Source organism: Ursus arctos, unplaced genomic scaffold, assembly GCF_023065955.2.
Source record: "Ursus arctos isolate Adak ecotype North America unplaced genomic scaffold, UrsArc2.0 scaffold_5, whole genome shotgun sequence".
Classification (NCBI taxonomy): Eukaryota; Metazoa; Chordata; class Mammalia; order Carnivora; family Ursidae; genus Ursus; species Ursus arctos.
Window position 1 is genome coordinate 50,563,625 of NW_026623067.1, and position 17,357 is coordinate 50,580,981.

Here is a 17,357-nt window from a genome sequence, read left to right on the forward strand (position 1 = left end):
CTTAGAATTGTTGACTTATCTTTCCGAGATCCACTACTCTATGACTTTCATGAGAGAAAAATTGTAGCCTTTATTGGTATAGTCTTATCGTCAAGCCCAGAAGAATGCATAGAAGTGGGTGGTGCTAAGTAACTGTTAAATGAATGAATAGCAAAGGAGACTTGTTCTTAGACACCTTCTAGATTTCAAAGTGGCATAGTATAAAAGAGCAGTTTTGGGAGGATATGTAAAACTTAAGATACCTGGAAAAAAATTCAGCTTAGCACCTTTCAATATGGATTGGAGTAGCTGAACCTGGAAACATGGAGCATAGAATAGAGGGAAATACAGTCATGTCTGATGGGTTTGGTGGGGTATGAGATGTGTAGTTGAATTGAAGGTAGTATATGTAGAAAGACATCATTATAAAAAGCAGTTTTGTTAGTTAATAAAGTAGCCCCTATTATTGTGGTAATCTGAAGTGTAAGAAAGTTCTTTTAAAAATATTTTTACCATGATGCTAAGATGGTCTTCACTTACTAAATTAGTTTCCCACATAAAAAAAACGTAAAGTCATAGTTGAGCTAGTTCTTCTGGCAAAGTACAATTTCTATATCCTGTTTTTCTTTCTCATTAAAATAAATTATGTTCTTTTGAGGGGTGATGTATTACAGAATCAGCAGTTGAGAGAAAATTGTTTGCAATCGCAAAATTGAGCTTGATTTGACACAGAAACAGATTTGTTTTTTAATAAAACTATGCTTTTCACAGAAACCTGAATATAAAATATTGATGTTAACTGTTAAGGCTAAAACTTAAAAATTTTAAAAACTGAAGGGTTGATGAGGAGTAAATTCCCACTGTGAACAGCGTGTGTGGTGTTTGCATGACAGGGCTAAAAGAAAACTGAGGCAAGGTAAAACCACGTTACAATACAGTTGACCCTCACACAGCTCGGTTTGAACTGCACAGGTCCACTTACACACAGAATTTTTTACATACCGTTCTGTAAATGTATTTTTCTTATTATTTTTGTAGTAACAGTCTCTTTTTTATAACTTAATTTATTGTAAGAATACAGTATATAATACATATGACATACAAAGAACATGTGTTAATCGACTGTTTATGTTACCAGGAAGGCTTCTGGTCAACAATAGGCCGTTTGTAATTAGGTTTTGGGGGAGTCAGAAGTTATTCACAAATTGTTAACTGCGTGTGGAGGTGGGGGCTGCCCCTAACCCTCATGTTATTCAGAGGTCAGTCACACTTGAGAATAGTCTTCTTGATGACTTAGTATGTTTTCCAAATAAGCTAACAAAATGGAACCACACTGCTACTTTGAGATAATTTGGTTAGTGTAAGATCGCTCAGCCTCGTAGCAGAGACTTTCACACTTGATTCTAGGACGTGTGGGATGACCTGAGCCGAAGGCCAACACTTAACCGACTAAGTCACCCAGGCACATCGTAAATGTGTGTTTCTAAGCAAATCATTAAATAGGTGAAATAGCTTGTTTTCAGTTTTGTTTGGGTGATTCTAATTGCCTCACTAAATACCATGTTGATTCTAGACCTTGTCTCTTGCTCTGCCAAATTTTATATTGGCTTTTTATTTTTTTTTTTTTTTATTTTTTATTTTTTTAAAGATTTTATTTATTTATGTGACAGAGAGACAGCCAGCGAGAGAGGGAACACAGCAGGGGGAGTGGGAGAGGAAGAAGCAGGCTCATAGCGGAAGAGCCTGATGTGGGACTCGATCCCGGATCGCCAGGATCACGCCCTGAGCCGAAGGCAGACGCTTTAACGACTGCGCTACCCAGGCGCCCCTATATTGGCTTTTTAAAAACACATTATTTAAAGGATGGCTTCAGATTTATAAAGGATCATTTCTGCTATGAGCCTGTGTGGGGATTTGAGCGTGTATATGTGTGTTTAGGCTTTTATTAGTAGGAGGGAAAGAAGAACCTTTTGGTGGGAACTTTTTTTTTTTTAAAGATTTTATTTATTTATTTGACAGAGATAGAGACAGCCAGCGAGAGAGGGAACACAAGCAGGGGAAGTGGGAGAGGAAGAAGCAGGCTCATAGCAGAAGAGCCTGATGTGGGGCTCGATCCCATCACGCCGGGACCACGCCCTGAGCCGAAGGCAGACGCTTAACGACTGAGCCACCCAGGCGCCCCTTTTGGTGGGAACTTTTAAGGGAGGAGAGCGACTCATTGGGACTAGCTTGAGCCAAAAAAAAAAGGAGCTGTGCACTGAACAGAAGAGGTTTTTAGTAGAGCATGGCGCTTATCTTTTCTGTAGTATACAAACTATTACCTGGGTCCTAGGAAAACAGACTCGGAAAAAGGAGAATAAAAACTCAAAAAATGTATCGCTACAATCTCTGTAAGTTGGTTGGAAGGAGTGTTGTTTGTTCTATCCACCTGACAAATACTGTGTTCCTCCTGTGCCGGTCACTGTATTGGATACTTCAGTCACAGCTGTGAACAAAGATGCGGTCCCAAGCGGGAAGACGGGTAGTTTCACCTTTTCCTTCCCCTTCACGAATTGTGGTTCTTTGTATACACGAGAGCATCATTTAGACACCAGTGACAGAACCCTCTAATCCTGGCTGTGCTAGGATTAGAGGACTTTAGGGATCTGTAAGATGGGCCACAGTGACCCTCCTGGGCTTGAGCTGTACCAGTGGCAGGTTTGAGAACAAAATGAAAATGAGGGTTTGCTAAGAGATATGTAGGTAACAGATGCTCCCGGTCTTTAGGAATGTCCTGCAGTGAAAATAAATAAATACCAGTTGAGAGACTTTGGCAGTTTGATTGGAAATTGTTTTTGAGATCGATCTTGTACCCACAAGAACTTCTGTCCTGACACGTTTTGTTGATTTGATATATATATGGTTCATTGGAAGCAAATTTATATTTAAGCCTTGTATTGAAGCAAAAACTGATTACCACCAGAATAACTACCTTTTTTGTCATTAAGAACATACAGGCATTTTTAAAATTTATTTTGAAAATTTTTTCTTGTTTTAAAATTTTTTAAACATATAGAAGGCAAGTGAAAAATAGAAACTGCCATATACCCATCACCTAGATTTGGCAGTTAACATTTTGCAATTTTTGTTTTTTCACTTTTTCTTCCTAAGGTATTTTAAAGCAGTTCAAAGATTTAATGATATTTTATTACTAAATACTTGAGTATTCATCTGTAAAAGGATACTTATTTTGTTTATAATCATTTACCTTTTATCAAACCTAAGAAAAATAAAAATAGTGATTTAGAACCCTTTAATACTTTGAGCAAATTTTCTACATTGTTTTCATACATACTTTAACAAGTGATTTGTTTGAGCCAGAAAAATGAATAAGGTGGGTACATTTGGTCAAGTTTTTTAAGTGTCTTTTAATTTAGAATAGTATTCATTTTCTTCCTCTTTTTTTTTTTTTTTCATGCCACTTGGTGAAGAATTGGCTGACTTGTCTTAGAGGATTTTGTAACATTCTACATCTCTTGATTATATGCCTTGTTGATGAGATTGAGGTTAAGCAGGTTTGACAACTATAGATTATGGGTAATATTTTGTGCCCCACTGTTGGTGATGCATTACAAGACTTTGGTTTAAAAGTTTTTCAGTGGTAATGTTTCTTAGGAGAAAATTGTGAGAACCATGATCTGGAGGCTAAAAAAGTATAAGAATATTTTAAATGCTAAAAGAAATAGAACTTCCTGTAATGGTTTCCTTTTGACATTCAAGGAGCAAAGTCTTTGTACTTACCTGTTAAAGTCACTCAGCAGTCAGTGGGTGGCAGTGTTTCTTCTGGTTTAGAAAAAGAAAATAGAAGTATTTCTGGTTTTTGTGAACCAGTACCTAAAATGTTTCATTAAATAGCTTATTTTCATATTGTCTCCCTGAATTGTCTCTCTTCTCCCTCCACATTTTCTAGAAGAAAATGTAGAAGAAATATTTTTATTTTGCGTACTTGCTTCGTTATTTTCCCTTTTCCAGCTGAGCCTTCTGTAAGCATACATCGGGCAGTGTTTTCTGGAGCAGGCAGAAGCTTGTGCAGGACTTGATTACATAGGGTAGTTGGCAGTGCCTCTTCCCAAATTCCTGTAGTTTCTTCCTTCATTATCTGTCTTCTTTTCCCATTGGGCTGAAAGGGTTGTGCCATTGCTAATTCTTTATTCCAACCATCTCTATTTGGGTAGAGGCCTTTTTTTTGTAGGCTAGCTAAAAAGAATCTTGAATTAGAGCTTTGATAGATGCTTAATGTCCTTGACTAGGTGCTTAGCTCCAGAACTGGAATGAGACAAAGGAGAATGTCAGTTAAAAATTTCTTCCATCATACTACCAGCTCTTTCTTGATTTTTGTCTTAAATGCTGTATGCCTTCATTCAGCAGTACCTGCTTTGTGCCAAGCTGCTTAGGTGCTTTTCATATTTATATGACTAATTAAAGTGCTACTTTCATACTATTAATTTTCAGGGCTAGGAAGCGGGAAGAATTAATAGATAAAGATCTAACTTTGGGGGCGGCTGGGTAGCGCAGTCGTTAAGCGTGATCCTGGCGTTACGGGATGGAGTCCCACATCGGGCTCCTCCGCTGGGAGCCTGCTTCTTCCTCTCCCACTCCCCTGCTGTGTTCCCTCTCTCGCTGGCTGTCTCTGTCACATAAATAAATAAAATCTTTAAAAAATAAAAATCTAACTTTGCCCTTAATATCTGTAAATGTTATGGCATGATTATATTTTTCTGTTAGAAATGGGGATAACAATTTCAAAAATTACTGAAAGTTGCTTAAGGTAGAATGGATAGGACCTTTGATTATTTGAATTATGGAACTTTCTTACACATTTTTTAGAGTGAAATGATAAAAGGAAAAGAGGATGATTTTATGGAGCAAATTGGAATTTTATTGTAATGACTTTGATTCCACCGTAATGGAAAACTTCCTTTTGTTCACTTTTGTGACAGTAAGAACCTTTGATACAGTGTTCACAGATGTTCTGTGGTATATTTTGTTTTTTGTGTTGGGAGTGAGTGGGGAGGATTTTATGTTGGGTATGCATACTGTAATTTACATTGTGCATATGCAGGTGATGGAACTCTGTAAAGGGATATTCTCCTGGTAACAGAATCGTGCCTGAAAAAATTATAACAGTTAAAGTAGTTTTGCCATTTTGCTGATGTTATTGTAAAATGCCTTGAAAATACATCTGACATGTTTTTGTTAGCTAGAATGCAACAGGAAGTTACTCACGGAAGAGGGCTCAAATAACACCGCCAAAAGCTATCAGGAAGGGAGGAGGGGAAGGGACAAAAGCAGGGAAAGAACGTATTTTGTTTTGCAGAACCAACAGTTCTAGCCAAGGAGAGGCCCAAACTACACGTTTCACTTGAGAGCCCCTTGCTGGTGTATCTCCCCTGATAGCCCCTTATGTGAGCCAGTTTGAGCTGGATTAGAAGTGAGGGCCTACGCAGAAGTCTCCCTGAGTTGTCCTGAAGTTACCTCTAGTTCATTATAACTCCGCCTGTGGGGAGAGTTTTCTGCCAGTTTTTGAACATAGGACAAATGCACTAGCAAGCCCAGCTGAACCAGAGTGCTTATGTGAGCTCCCTGCTCCTGCCTCCTGGTACATCGAATAAAGGCTTCTCGTACTAACCTCTCCGGGAGAGAGTGCTTTGAGAGCTGTCTCCTTCTTTGTGACAGATGATACAAAGTTCTTTGCTTTCAGCACTTTCTTGGGTTGTGTTGTATTTGATGCACCCCAAGTGAGCGAAGAACCTCTTGAGTTCAGTTACGTTATGCTGGTGATTGAGGATGGTGGATTATCCCTTACAAGTTTTTTTTTCTTCGGCTGGTGTCAGATTCCATTTGGTCAGCTTTTTTTCTCAAATCTAATCTTACTTTTTAATTAAGGAACTAGGGGATGGTTACTATAGTTTTCTTTATTGAGTCTGGCATGTAGTGCTAGAGGAGTACGTTGAGAATTAGATGAAAGGCACTATGACTCTTAGGATTAATGAATGGGACTTGCTCCAAATTTTATATACATACAAAGATTATACATTTATATATGAACAATGTTCAATTTATATTAGCTGTCTTGCATAGGTGCTGCATGTAAATACTAGAATAAAAATTTATGTTTTTCTGTTGAGTGTTGTACCAAGGAGGGTGAGACTTATGGAAGAATTTGTTAGGTGAGATTCTGATTCAATTGCATCCATATTAGCATTATTGATCTCGGCGAGTGTGGGGCAGTTTTCCTTTTCGTTGTTATGAAAAGAAAATTCTACCATTATTGAATTGTTACATAACTTTTGGAGAACAGGATTTACTGTATTGATTCTGAATGTATAGGATAGTATCTACTTAGTATTTGTATTTTGGTATTAAAAAGTTTAAACAGAATTTATACAACTAATGTTTGTTTTTTTTTTTACCAAATTACTATGTAGTTAATTGCTACATACCATATTGAGAGGCATTAGAACATAGAGGTTAAAAATGTAAGCTCTGAGCACCTTCCTTGATTTCAGTCCTGTCTCTTCGTCTGACTAATTACACTCTTTGCTCTTGGGCAAGTTACTTAGCCTTTCTGTACCTCAGTTTCCTTATTGTGAAATGGGACTGTCTACTTTTTAGATTGTGATGGTTAAATCAGGTGATAAAGGTAAGCTGAGAGCACTGCTTAGTGCAGAGTAGGTTCAATAAATGTTTACTCTTATTCTGTTGTAACTTTGTTAATTTTATCGTAATTACCATTACTGCATATTCCCGTTCATGTTCATCACTTGTTTCTTGAAAATCCCTTTTACAAGAGTTCAAGGGACTTCAAATAACACTAGTAAAAAAAAAAATTATATAGACCATCCTTCTGAACATTTTAAATGAAATCTATATATAAAAGTTATGTGAAACAAGTAGTTTTTAAAATTTTTTAAATAATTTTTAGAAAAGATTTTGTTTATTTGACACAGAGCATGAAGGTACAAGAACAAGCAGGGGGAACAGCAGAGGGAGAGGGAGAAGCAGGCTCCCCACTGAGCAGGGAGTCTGATGCGGGACTCAATCCCAGGACCCTGAGATCATGACCTGAACCAAAGGCAGAGGCTTAATCGACTGAGCCTTCCACGTGCCCCTGAAGCAAATAGTTTTAAGGAGGAGATGCGAAGGAGGGCTAGAAAGTAATTTGTAAGCAAGAGACTGCTTTAGAGTGTAATAGTTTTCTGTTCTTGTTTGAAATTGGGGCATGGCACCCCTTAGATTTTATTTAGTACATACGTATAAAATGGGTTAAAAATTATGGCCAGGGCTGTAGACTTCAGTTTATTTTGTTGAAATATTTGCTGCAATAAGAAATTTACTTTAGTTTGAAACTATGCTTTTAGGTCTTATGTACCATTACTACTCCTTCTCTGCCTCTAAATCTCTTTCTTTTCTTTCACTTGATTCTGGCAGACAAATAGCTTGATGATTTATATGTTTAGAAAAGTATAGAATGCTCTAACCTACATTTACCAGTAAGTGTAATAAAAATTAAGATGATGGATTTTCCAATTCTAGACATATGTTTTAGCTTCGTATTCTCAGGAAGGACTTGATTTACTAAGAAAAATATTGAAGTTCACTATAGTTCTAAGTAAAGCTTACACATTTTTTGAAGTGTTTTTTTTTTCTTCAGATTATATCCCTTCTGATTAGATTGAGTATTTGCTTCTCTTGTAGCATTGTTTCCTAGAATGATAACCAATTTTAGAGCCTAAACTTTTTATGATATTGCTGCTTGCTGTAATATGGTATTGAGCTAATTATCACTACTATATTTTGGCTATCATGAAACATTAAGATTAAATAATTTGCTTTTACTCTGTAAAATATTCTATGTGTATTTGAGAATATGCTGAGTTTACTTAATAAGTAGTCATTGTACCTGTTTCAAGCATATGCACAAGGTAAGGGAGGGCCAGAGCTCTGACGGATCAGTTGGTGAAGACAGGAGGACTTTTAGATTCTGACAGTTTATTACTTATTTTGGACAGATAAAAGAAATTAGGCATATAGGTGCCAAGTCACTGTGATTTTTGTTCCACATACCAAAAAGAGTGACCAAGGCAATATGGGCTGAATGACTCAGGTGCAAATTGTGGGATGCCCCATTGCTAAGGAGCCACTTCTAGACCATAACTAAGTGGTTTTATTTTCTGCAGCTCTCATTTGAGGGAGATGGGTCAGAAAACTTTATATCTCATCAGAACCTGGGAGGTGAGGAGATGAGCAGGAGATAGTCTTGTAGCAGTTCCTTACAAGCTTTCCATCTCTTGTTTTCCAGGAGGATTGTAATATGTTCTGCTGATAGTCCTGTTAGTTGAGGTTCAAGCCTTTGCCTTTGTGGCCTATAGAGATATGTGCAAAGTCACCAGGGGGATTTGGCAAAGCTCTTTACCTACATCTGTAAGCATAGGCCATTAAAATTACTGAATTAAAATAGTAGAAATGGAATTTTTTTCCATAGGTTTTATTTTATTTATAGGATTGCATTTCTGCCTGGTTTCTGATGCCTAAAATTACTATACATCCAGTGCTTAGTGGAAATGATATACTTTTATCTGGAATAAGACAAAGCATTCTAGAGTATGCTAATGATAACTAGTCATTCATGTGTACTGTCATCTCATTTTTATTTAAATTAAATGGCCATGTAGGCTCAGCTGGATTGGTCTTAGACCTTCTGGAAAAACAAACAAACAAAAAAAGCTGAAGATAGCCCTGGAAATGGTTCTGCCTCAACCTGGGTGGCAGAGGCCAGCTGCATCCCAGTGTGAAAGTGAGGTTTGTAAATATTAGTACATATTAGGAAAGCGGCCTGACAAACTTTGAGGTTCCTATGTTCCTGCTTTAAATGCCCTAAAACCATAATGGGTAGAACTGGCAGAACACAGAAATTTGATTCTTTTGTATTTCTTAGTATATTGTTTTATATGTTACAGTCAGTGACAGTCTGTCACTGTTTTAAAAACTGAGTGTTGCAACATATTAGTGAAAGAAAAAAGGTATAAATAGAAAATGTCAGACTGCAGTGCAGGCATTAGACTAAGCACTGTCTCCAGAAAGACGACTGTTTTAGGTGTGTTTGTGTTCACAGCAGTAGCCAGCACACGGTCCTTGATACTGTACGTCTGTCTTAAAAAGTTTGAAACGTGATAAATGACTTAAGTATTTCACATCTCATTGAAAATGACATTAAAACTGTAATTAAAAGCTGACCTAAAAACTGAAATGTATTGCTGTGTAGCTCTAACTGATTACTGAAATATGTGTTTTTTGTGAACAAATATGTTGATATTTCTTTGCAGTTAGCTTCTGGAATTTATAATTTTGCCTGCTCTCTGTGGAATCACCATACAGACACATTCCTTCAACACGTTTCTTCTGGCAGTGAAGCTGCAGTTCTAAGTTCACTAGAACGAACTCTGCTGTCATTGAAAGGTACTATTAAACTTGATATGTTCATTTTGGAAGTGACATACCTCAGGAGAGTCAGCGTACAGCTCCTCTGATGCATTATCTGTTCTCACTTGCCCTGGGACAGTAAGTGGTTAGTCTCTCCCTCACAGACAAGGCCTGATTTGTGGTTGGTTTTTCTTTTGTGAGAATAGCCTTTCCTCTCATTTGTAAAAGTGTGGGATAGTTTTATGTTATAGTCACGTTTCTGGGTTCTCAAGGTTCTGAATACGTTCCTTTCAAATACTTCTACTTTCTTTTGCTTCTACCTTACACTTCTCTTTCTGGGCTCCTACCCTTATCACTGCTATGCTGGCTTCACTAAACTTGGGGCCTCAGGTGTTAGTTGAGCTTGGTCTCCCTGTTCTGTTTTCCATGAGGACTCAGCTTCTTTCTTGTTTGTACTTCAGACTCACTTGGGTTTTAGAAGGGGCTTGATGGCGTGCCATCTTAGCCTGTGTTTTCCTCTGCTTTGCTTGTAGGTATCCCTTAGTATAAATCTCTATTTTACCTTCCCTGAGCTGGTTACCTTGACGAATGTATTCTGAGGTTCCTTTCCTTTAGAAAACACTCACGTTTGGCTCATTCTCTTTGTCTTCCAGTCTCTCTCCTCTTCTGGTGCTTAGGCTTTTTTAGTTGGTGTTTCTTAGTTTGATCTCGGGCAGCCTTTAGTTCTCTTACTGTGGCTTATTTTGCATCCTTTGGCTTTACTTTTAAGCCCTTTTATCACACTCCCCTTTAGTACCTTAGGGTGCCGTTGTATACTCTTGGCACTGCTCTCATGCATCACTTAACATTGATCAGACAGTGGTTGCTCAGACTTCAGACTGTCAGCACATTCTGGTGAACCTTGTAGACAAAAGCGTGAATGATTTCAAGGGACTGTTGACAAGTAAAATTCATGGTACAGGTAGTTGGTTATATAAGTGAGTGGAGATGGTTTTGTCAACATCCTTGAGGGAGAAATTAAAAGGATTTAGAGAGAAACATTTATCCAGAAAGAATTAGAGGAACTGGTGTACGGTTATGTGTACAAAACTTATGTAAGTTCTGTATTTAATGATTAAGGAATTCTAACTAGTACTTTCGATTGTGGTTTTCTTACCTTACTTATTTCAAAGAGTAACTCCTGACAAAAAGGATGCAGCACTACCTTACGTTAGCCTGATTTTAGCTTTTCAGTACTTCCCTGTCTCAGGGTCTTTAGGTATCCCTTAGCATTTCTAAGATATCTTGACCTGGAAAAATCCCGTAGCATTTCCTTTTAAAATATTTGTTCTGCCCAGCTGTAAATTTCTATGACTTGAGCAATACTTAAGACTGCAGTTTTCGTTATATGTAATCTGAGTTTATACCTGTGTGCATTTAGTATCTTTTAGACATGCATATATATATTTATTATTTCATATATATATTTCATTTTATATACATATATTCATTATTTCAATAAATTTGTGGTTAGGTGTTTCACAGACATAATAAAATGGTTACACAAATACTTGTAAAATGACACGTGACAGTGCTATTACAGTATTACGGTAACTGACAATGTGGTCAGAAAGGACTTCCCTGAGAAAGTGATGTTTGAACCAGAACCATCGTAGGGTAAGTGAAGTTAACCAAGTGATGGAGCGGGAAAGAAAGGACTGTACCAGGTGATGTGGAGCAAGTTCTTTTGTGGGAATGAATGAATCCAGAATGAGAGACTCAGTTTGAATCTTACTTTCTCCTATGATGATGTAGTAACTTCTGAGTTGCGTATAATTGTAGTATGAAACTGATGGTTTTGTAGACAGTTGCATTCTAAACTTGACTTTTTTTTTTTAACCGTTACCCCCCTCTAGACCTGTTTTCAGTATACTGCCTTTGAACTTCACCTCATGAACCCTAACTCTCAGTTATAGAGGGAGCAGTGCTATCCGTAATGTTTTCTTACGATGATTGTGACTTTGAATTTTGTAGTCTCTGATGCTGCCATCATCTTTGTGTTACTGATTTGTGCTGAGTGTTTTAAATACATTATCCTTTAATAACCTTATGAAGTAAGACGTATTAACCACAGTTTACAGACAAGGAATGTGAGATCTAGAAAAGTTGTCCAGAACAGTAGACATTGGAGCTAGGCTTTAAATATAGATCTGACTTACAATCGTTTATCCTTCTTGTCTCCCTGTGTACACCCGTTACTCATAAAATGTGATATTTATATTGAGCACTGTAGTCCTGTTTCAGATTTAGAAATAGTTTAGCTTTTATATCCTTCATAGGAGATACTATATTTTCATTAATGTAGTCTAAGACTAAATGAAGCTTTTTGGTCAGTTTTGAGACATATTTCAAGGTTATGGAATAGAGGTAACTTTCTCAGTTTCAACTTAGAGGGGTTACTGCAGGTGAGAAGTACTAACAATTATAGCAATTAAATTAACTTTTGCAATATAATTTTAGAAACTTAAGTAGTTAAGATACGTGAGAAGAACACAGCTTTTGAGTCACAAGAACTTGGCTGTCATTCCATCGTTCCTATTTGGAAACAAACCAATGATCAGGGATTACCTTTATCTATTATATGGAGGGATGGAGCTAGAGTAACCCCCAGTCTTGATGAGGCTTTGTGATTCTGAGTCTTCGTTACGATTATGATTTTAATAGGATAAAGTATGAGACATTTAGATGCAATAAAGCTCTATTTTACTTTTCAGTGCTGCGTAAATTAACTGTTAATGGATTTGTGGAACCTCATAAGAATATGGAGGTGATGGTAAGTGAAAGCAGTTATTGATTCTTTGTGGCTTTGGCAAAGTGCTTGGTATTTTCCTGAATGTTTTAAAGCTTATTCTTTTACTTGACATTCATTTATAAGTTTTTATTAAGTGACCTTTTACCTTTTTGTATATGTTATATTATACTTTTTAGACGTAACGGCCTGTTTTCAGTATATCAAAGCAGCTCCTTTGTGAAGGGGAGGAAGTAAGCCTAGGACAGTTCTAAAGTGCTATGGTACATTGAGAGAGTTATTTATAATTTGAATTTGGGTGAACTTCTTGAATTTGTATGCTATTATTACATTTCTGGGTCCATCGTGGATGGTTAATAATATCCTTGATATTTCCCTTTGTCTGTTTCTATATATTTAAAATGAATTCTTTCGTTTGATCATAACATTTATGTGTGCTCTTTGTAGTCAGTTGAAAATATATATACCAGAAGGGAGAACTCTATTGTAAGCCCATCATTTGTGATGTATATTCATTGTTTGTATGGCATCATCTACTTTTTCTGTGTACGAGAATATATAGCTGTATATATTTTATCCCGAAACAAAGTGAGATTGTATTATATATTTACTCAGATCTGTGTTAGTTTTCGCAGTGAGTTTAAGTCAGCTAAAATGTTGCTTTCGGAGGTTGCTTTGGGGGTTGAGCAAGAATTGTGAAAAAAGTACATCTAATTGGGTCTTTGGGTATGCCCTACCAGATTTGATCAGAGTTATTCTTTTTCGTTTGTTTGTTTTAAATCTTTAGTATACTGTGCCTGTCAGTAAGATTTTGATTGCAATAATGATTCTACTGTTAAAAGAGTTTAAAAGCTGGTGATATACATCATTATAGTGTGATGTACATTTTATTCTATAGAAGTGTTACATGCTTATTTTTTTTAAAAAGTTAAACACAGAAGGAAATAGAAAGTCATTTGAAAACTTGTTATCAAAGATATTGCTAAAATTTGTAAGTATACTTGTAAGACATTTTATGCATAGTCTTTCAGATATACTTTTCTCTCTTCCTCAGATTTATGTAAATGGGACCCACACGCTGTTTCTTGACTTGCTTTTTCTTAAACTTAGTATGTCATTTTTCTCATGAGTATTTTTCTCATGTCAGTAATATATGTTATGTTTTTAATGATTCTGTGGTAAATCCATGTGATTACTGTCAGTGAGCTAATTTTTAAAAAGTGATAACATTAATATAGGATTCCTATAATTTACCTGCCTAGTTGTCCATTGATGGATATATCGGTTGTTTCCAGTTTTTAATTGTTGTTCAATGATGTTGGAATGAACATTTGGATATATATGTCATTGTGCACTTTTCTGATGCACTCTTCAGGCTAAATTACTAGAAGTGGAAATGGTCGATTCAAGTATAGGCGCATGGATAGCATTGATTGATGTTACCGAATTGCCAAAATACATATCCAAAACCAGCCATAACTTTAATGCTGATATATTTTAAATATTTATATTTATTGCCATACTGCCAGAAAACACTTCCAGAAACCAATTTAGACAGCTTTTCCTAAATTACTGCACTGGAATGCATTAAGTTGCATAAAGGCAGAGACTGTTTAATTCACTGTCCATCCCAGAGCTTAGAATAGTCTCTGTTAATAGTAAAAGCTCAATAATTACTTGTAAAATGAATGAATATGTGATAGAGTAGAAATATTAGGTCACAAGGCTCAGTAATTATTTTTATATGCAGCATGATTCTGAATGTCATAAAATTACATAAACTAAAATATTGATTGTGTTCATCGGAGTTTTATTTTTTTGGTTAAAAATAAATTGATTTGAATCACATTCCTGTAAAGTGGACTAGTGGTTTTCAGTGGAAACTGTCAATGTTCTGTGAGTTTTTGGCTTTCCCTTGAGAGTCTTTCTTCTATCTAATGAAACTGTATGTCAGCTTTTACTCAGTTATAAATGCTGTTTTGTAGCAGCTAAGTTATATTGACTTGTTGGAAACAAAATAGAATTTTAACAAGTTAAGGGCGGTTTTTCAAGTTACATAAAGATCTTAAAAATAACATGGAACTTAAAAGATGCTTTAGAAGCGCTGTATGATAATGGTGGGATTTTGGTTTCTGGAGGCAGATAGATTTGGATTTGAATCTTGACTTGCCCTTTTCCTGATAGTGTGGCCTCCAGCTGTTTATCATCTACCCTGATACCGAGTTTCTTTTTTTTTTTCTTCATAATGTGAATATGAAATAAACTACCTTACTAGATGTTGTGAGGATTAAGGGAGATAATGATTTTTTGTAAATGGTTCTGCTAATTAAAGTGCTCTGTAAATGACGATTTAATGGTTAATTTGTTATTGTGTTAATTATATAACATAAATCATAAACTGTAACTGAATTTATTTGGACTGCAGATTAGTTAGCTGTCTATAATTCTATAAATTCCTGATTCTCTTGATCAGCCTACTAAAATTGATGATTTTTATAATTTTCTACTTTCTTCAGAGAACCCTGATTGATAAACTAACATCATTTAAAAGAAAAAGAGTAAAATTCTATGTTGTCATTACCATTGGACTACTGTATAAATTTAAAATACATACAGGATCTCAATGGTCTTATTCTTCCTATAATAAAACATTTTGCTCTTTCATCATCCTAGGAATCATTTTTTTGTTAGTTATCATTACTTTTCAGTTATTATCAACTGTGGTTAAAACGACTGAAATAAGGTGACAAGTGTTAGATGATGGAATTGCCAGAAGGATGAAGCAGTAGTGAAATTGTCATCTTGCAGTTTTCTTATAGGGTTGTGCACTGTTTTCCATCATCATTAAGAAGTAATAAAAGAAGACTGGAAGCACTTTCTTTTTATTCTACTTTCAGCTTTTGTTTAACACACTGAGAATTCAAAATTCTTCATTTTCTGCCCGAAATAGCAGAGAAGAAAATTGACAAGAGAAAGAGGTTTCATAATTTTTACATGAATCAGAAGATGGAATCCTCTCATACAGACTGGGAAGCAGCATTCTAGGCCCTGATGATGATGGTGAAATTGTCTAAGGGAAATCTGTTTCTGAGTCATCAGATGATGCTATCCTAGTTGAATTGTCTCAAACTCAAGAATGGATGCGTGGACAACATATTTCTAAGGGCAGAGAGGAAATAGCACTATTCTAGTCAGTCATCAGGAAGGCCTTCACCGTGTAGTTATTTGTGACAAAGACCTGGACCATCCTATTTGTTGAAAGAGCATGTGACATCTTTTATGATGTTTATAAACCAAAATTTTTTGATCCAGAAGGTCTGTGTGGTTTAAATTCTTCAAAATTTTAATAAAGTTGTTTTTTACTATCCCTTTATATCTGTAAAATTTTTATAACGTTTCTTAAAATACCTACTAACAAATAAGGGTTGTTTAACTTTTTACCAGATCATAAATGGTGATACTTGTCTTCTCATATATCTGAAAGCTAGTAAATTTAATACTTGGACTTAAGAACTTCTACTTTAAATAATTAGTACCATTTATTCATATATTGAGTACTTATTATTCTCAAATACTATTCCTGGATTCTGGGATAGAGTTCTAAACACAGTGAATTTCTGGCTCTCAGGGAATGTACATTCCAGTGGGAGCAGACAGATAATAGATGAACAGTATGCCAGGGGATTATAAAAGCTGTGAAGAAGAAAAAACAGTGGGGCGAATAGAGAGTATTTAGTTAAATAAAATGCTTAAATAATGTTTTATTTATTGCAAAGTGATTTAGGTAACTGAAATGAGACACTGAAGAGATGAAATACTGTATTTTCTAATGGAAGATTTGTCAATAATAGAATACTTTTTATTTCATCTCATTTTAACTTTCTAAAATGTGATACATTTTAGTATTTTTGAAAAAGTATAAGGAAGATGTTTACAACAATAAATTGAGACCTTAAAATTTTTTTTTCTAGGGTTTTTTACATGGAATATTTGACCGTCTGAAACAATTTCTGGAATGCAGTAAGTACTCCTTTGACAGTAGATTTTACTTGTTGAATCCTTATTCATAGTTCATGCTGTGCACTTGCGTATTGGAAGAGGCTAAACTCTTGCATCTTGATCATTAATCCTTCGAGGTTGAATTGGGAGCTCAGCTTTGTCTTCAGACACCTGTCTTGTCCTGAGTATTGTGGAAACTTTTTTTTTTTTTTAATCTATTTTGTGTCCTATTCCTTTGCAGATATTTTTACGGCTACTGCTCTTCTCCATGCATACATCCACAGCGGTCGTGTATTTAATACTCATTAAATGTAGCTCTTGTGCCACATGCTCTTTAGACTTTGTATAGATTCTGGTTTTTTTAGTTCATTTTATGTGTGGGTATGATATAAATTACCTTAAATGGTACTTCAATTTTGTTAGGTCTCTCGTGTATTACTCTTCACTGGCTTATCTCTAGGACCCTCTCTCATCCACTACACACAAGAGAATTTAGCATTTATATTTGTGTTATAATCTGCTGGTGGTCTGTTTGTTATCCTTTTCCCTATAATTGTAAGCACCTTTGCTCAAGATACACACACCTATAAACACAAAATATACACACATGTGCTGGCATGCACACATACACATTGCACACATGTACATTCCTCTGTGTGTGTGTGTTTATGTGGGTGTGTACTCGGGGACTTAATAGTCCGAAAGATATTTTAGTGTACTCACTTTTTGTGAGTTTGTTGATTGTTTTATGGTAGTCATTTTCAGCTTAGTAAAAGGTGAAAGATTTGTACGATCTGAAGAGAAAGCAGAGTATTCGTTTTCAGCTTAGTAAAAACATTGTTGAGTCTTTTGCCAGGCACTGTTCTGGGTACTGTACATGAAAGACGAATAAGACAACTTATATAAAGTAGTTTATTTTTATGAAAATGGTCATTTTCTCTGGTCACCCTGTGGAGAAACATAGGGAAGAATAGGAATCCTCCCAGGAGAGGAGAATGACATAAATGATGAGGTGAATAGGAAGAGTATGATTATGGAGAGTAGTTGATGGTCTGGTGGATACTATTCTGAATGTACAGAATTAATTAATTATGCCAGGGAGGTTACCTGAAGAAAATACAGGAAAAAT

General features: G+C 35.8%; 1 protein-coding gene across 10 annotated transcripts in view; it reads left to right on the top strand.

Annotated features, from left to right (window-relative positions):
* Positions 1–17,357, top strand: part of IPO11 (importin 11) — a 210,538-nt gene that overhangs the window by 55,104 nt on the left and 138,077 nt on the right. For all 10 annotated transcript variants that reach the window (XM_026498905.4, XM_026498899.4, XM_057307430.1 and 7 more), the window contains 3 exons: positions 9,345–9,477; positions 12,195–12,253; positions 16,201–16,249. In XM_026498905.4, coding sequence (XP_026354690.1) covers positions 9,345–9,477; positions 12,195–12,253; positions 16,201–16,249 — 241 coding nt within the window. The remainder of the gene's footprint in view (positions 1–9,344; positions 9,478–12,194; positions 12,254–16,200; positions 16,250–17,357) is intronic.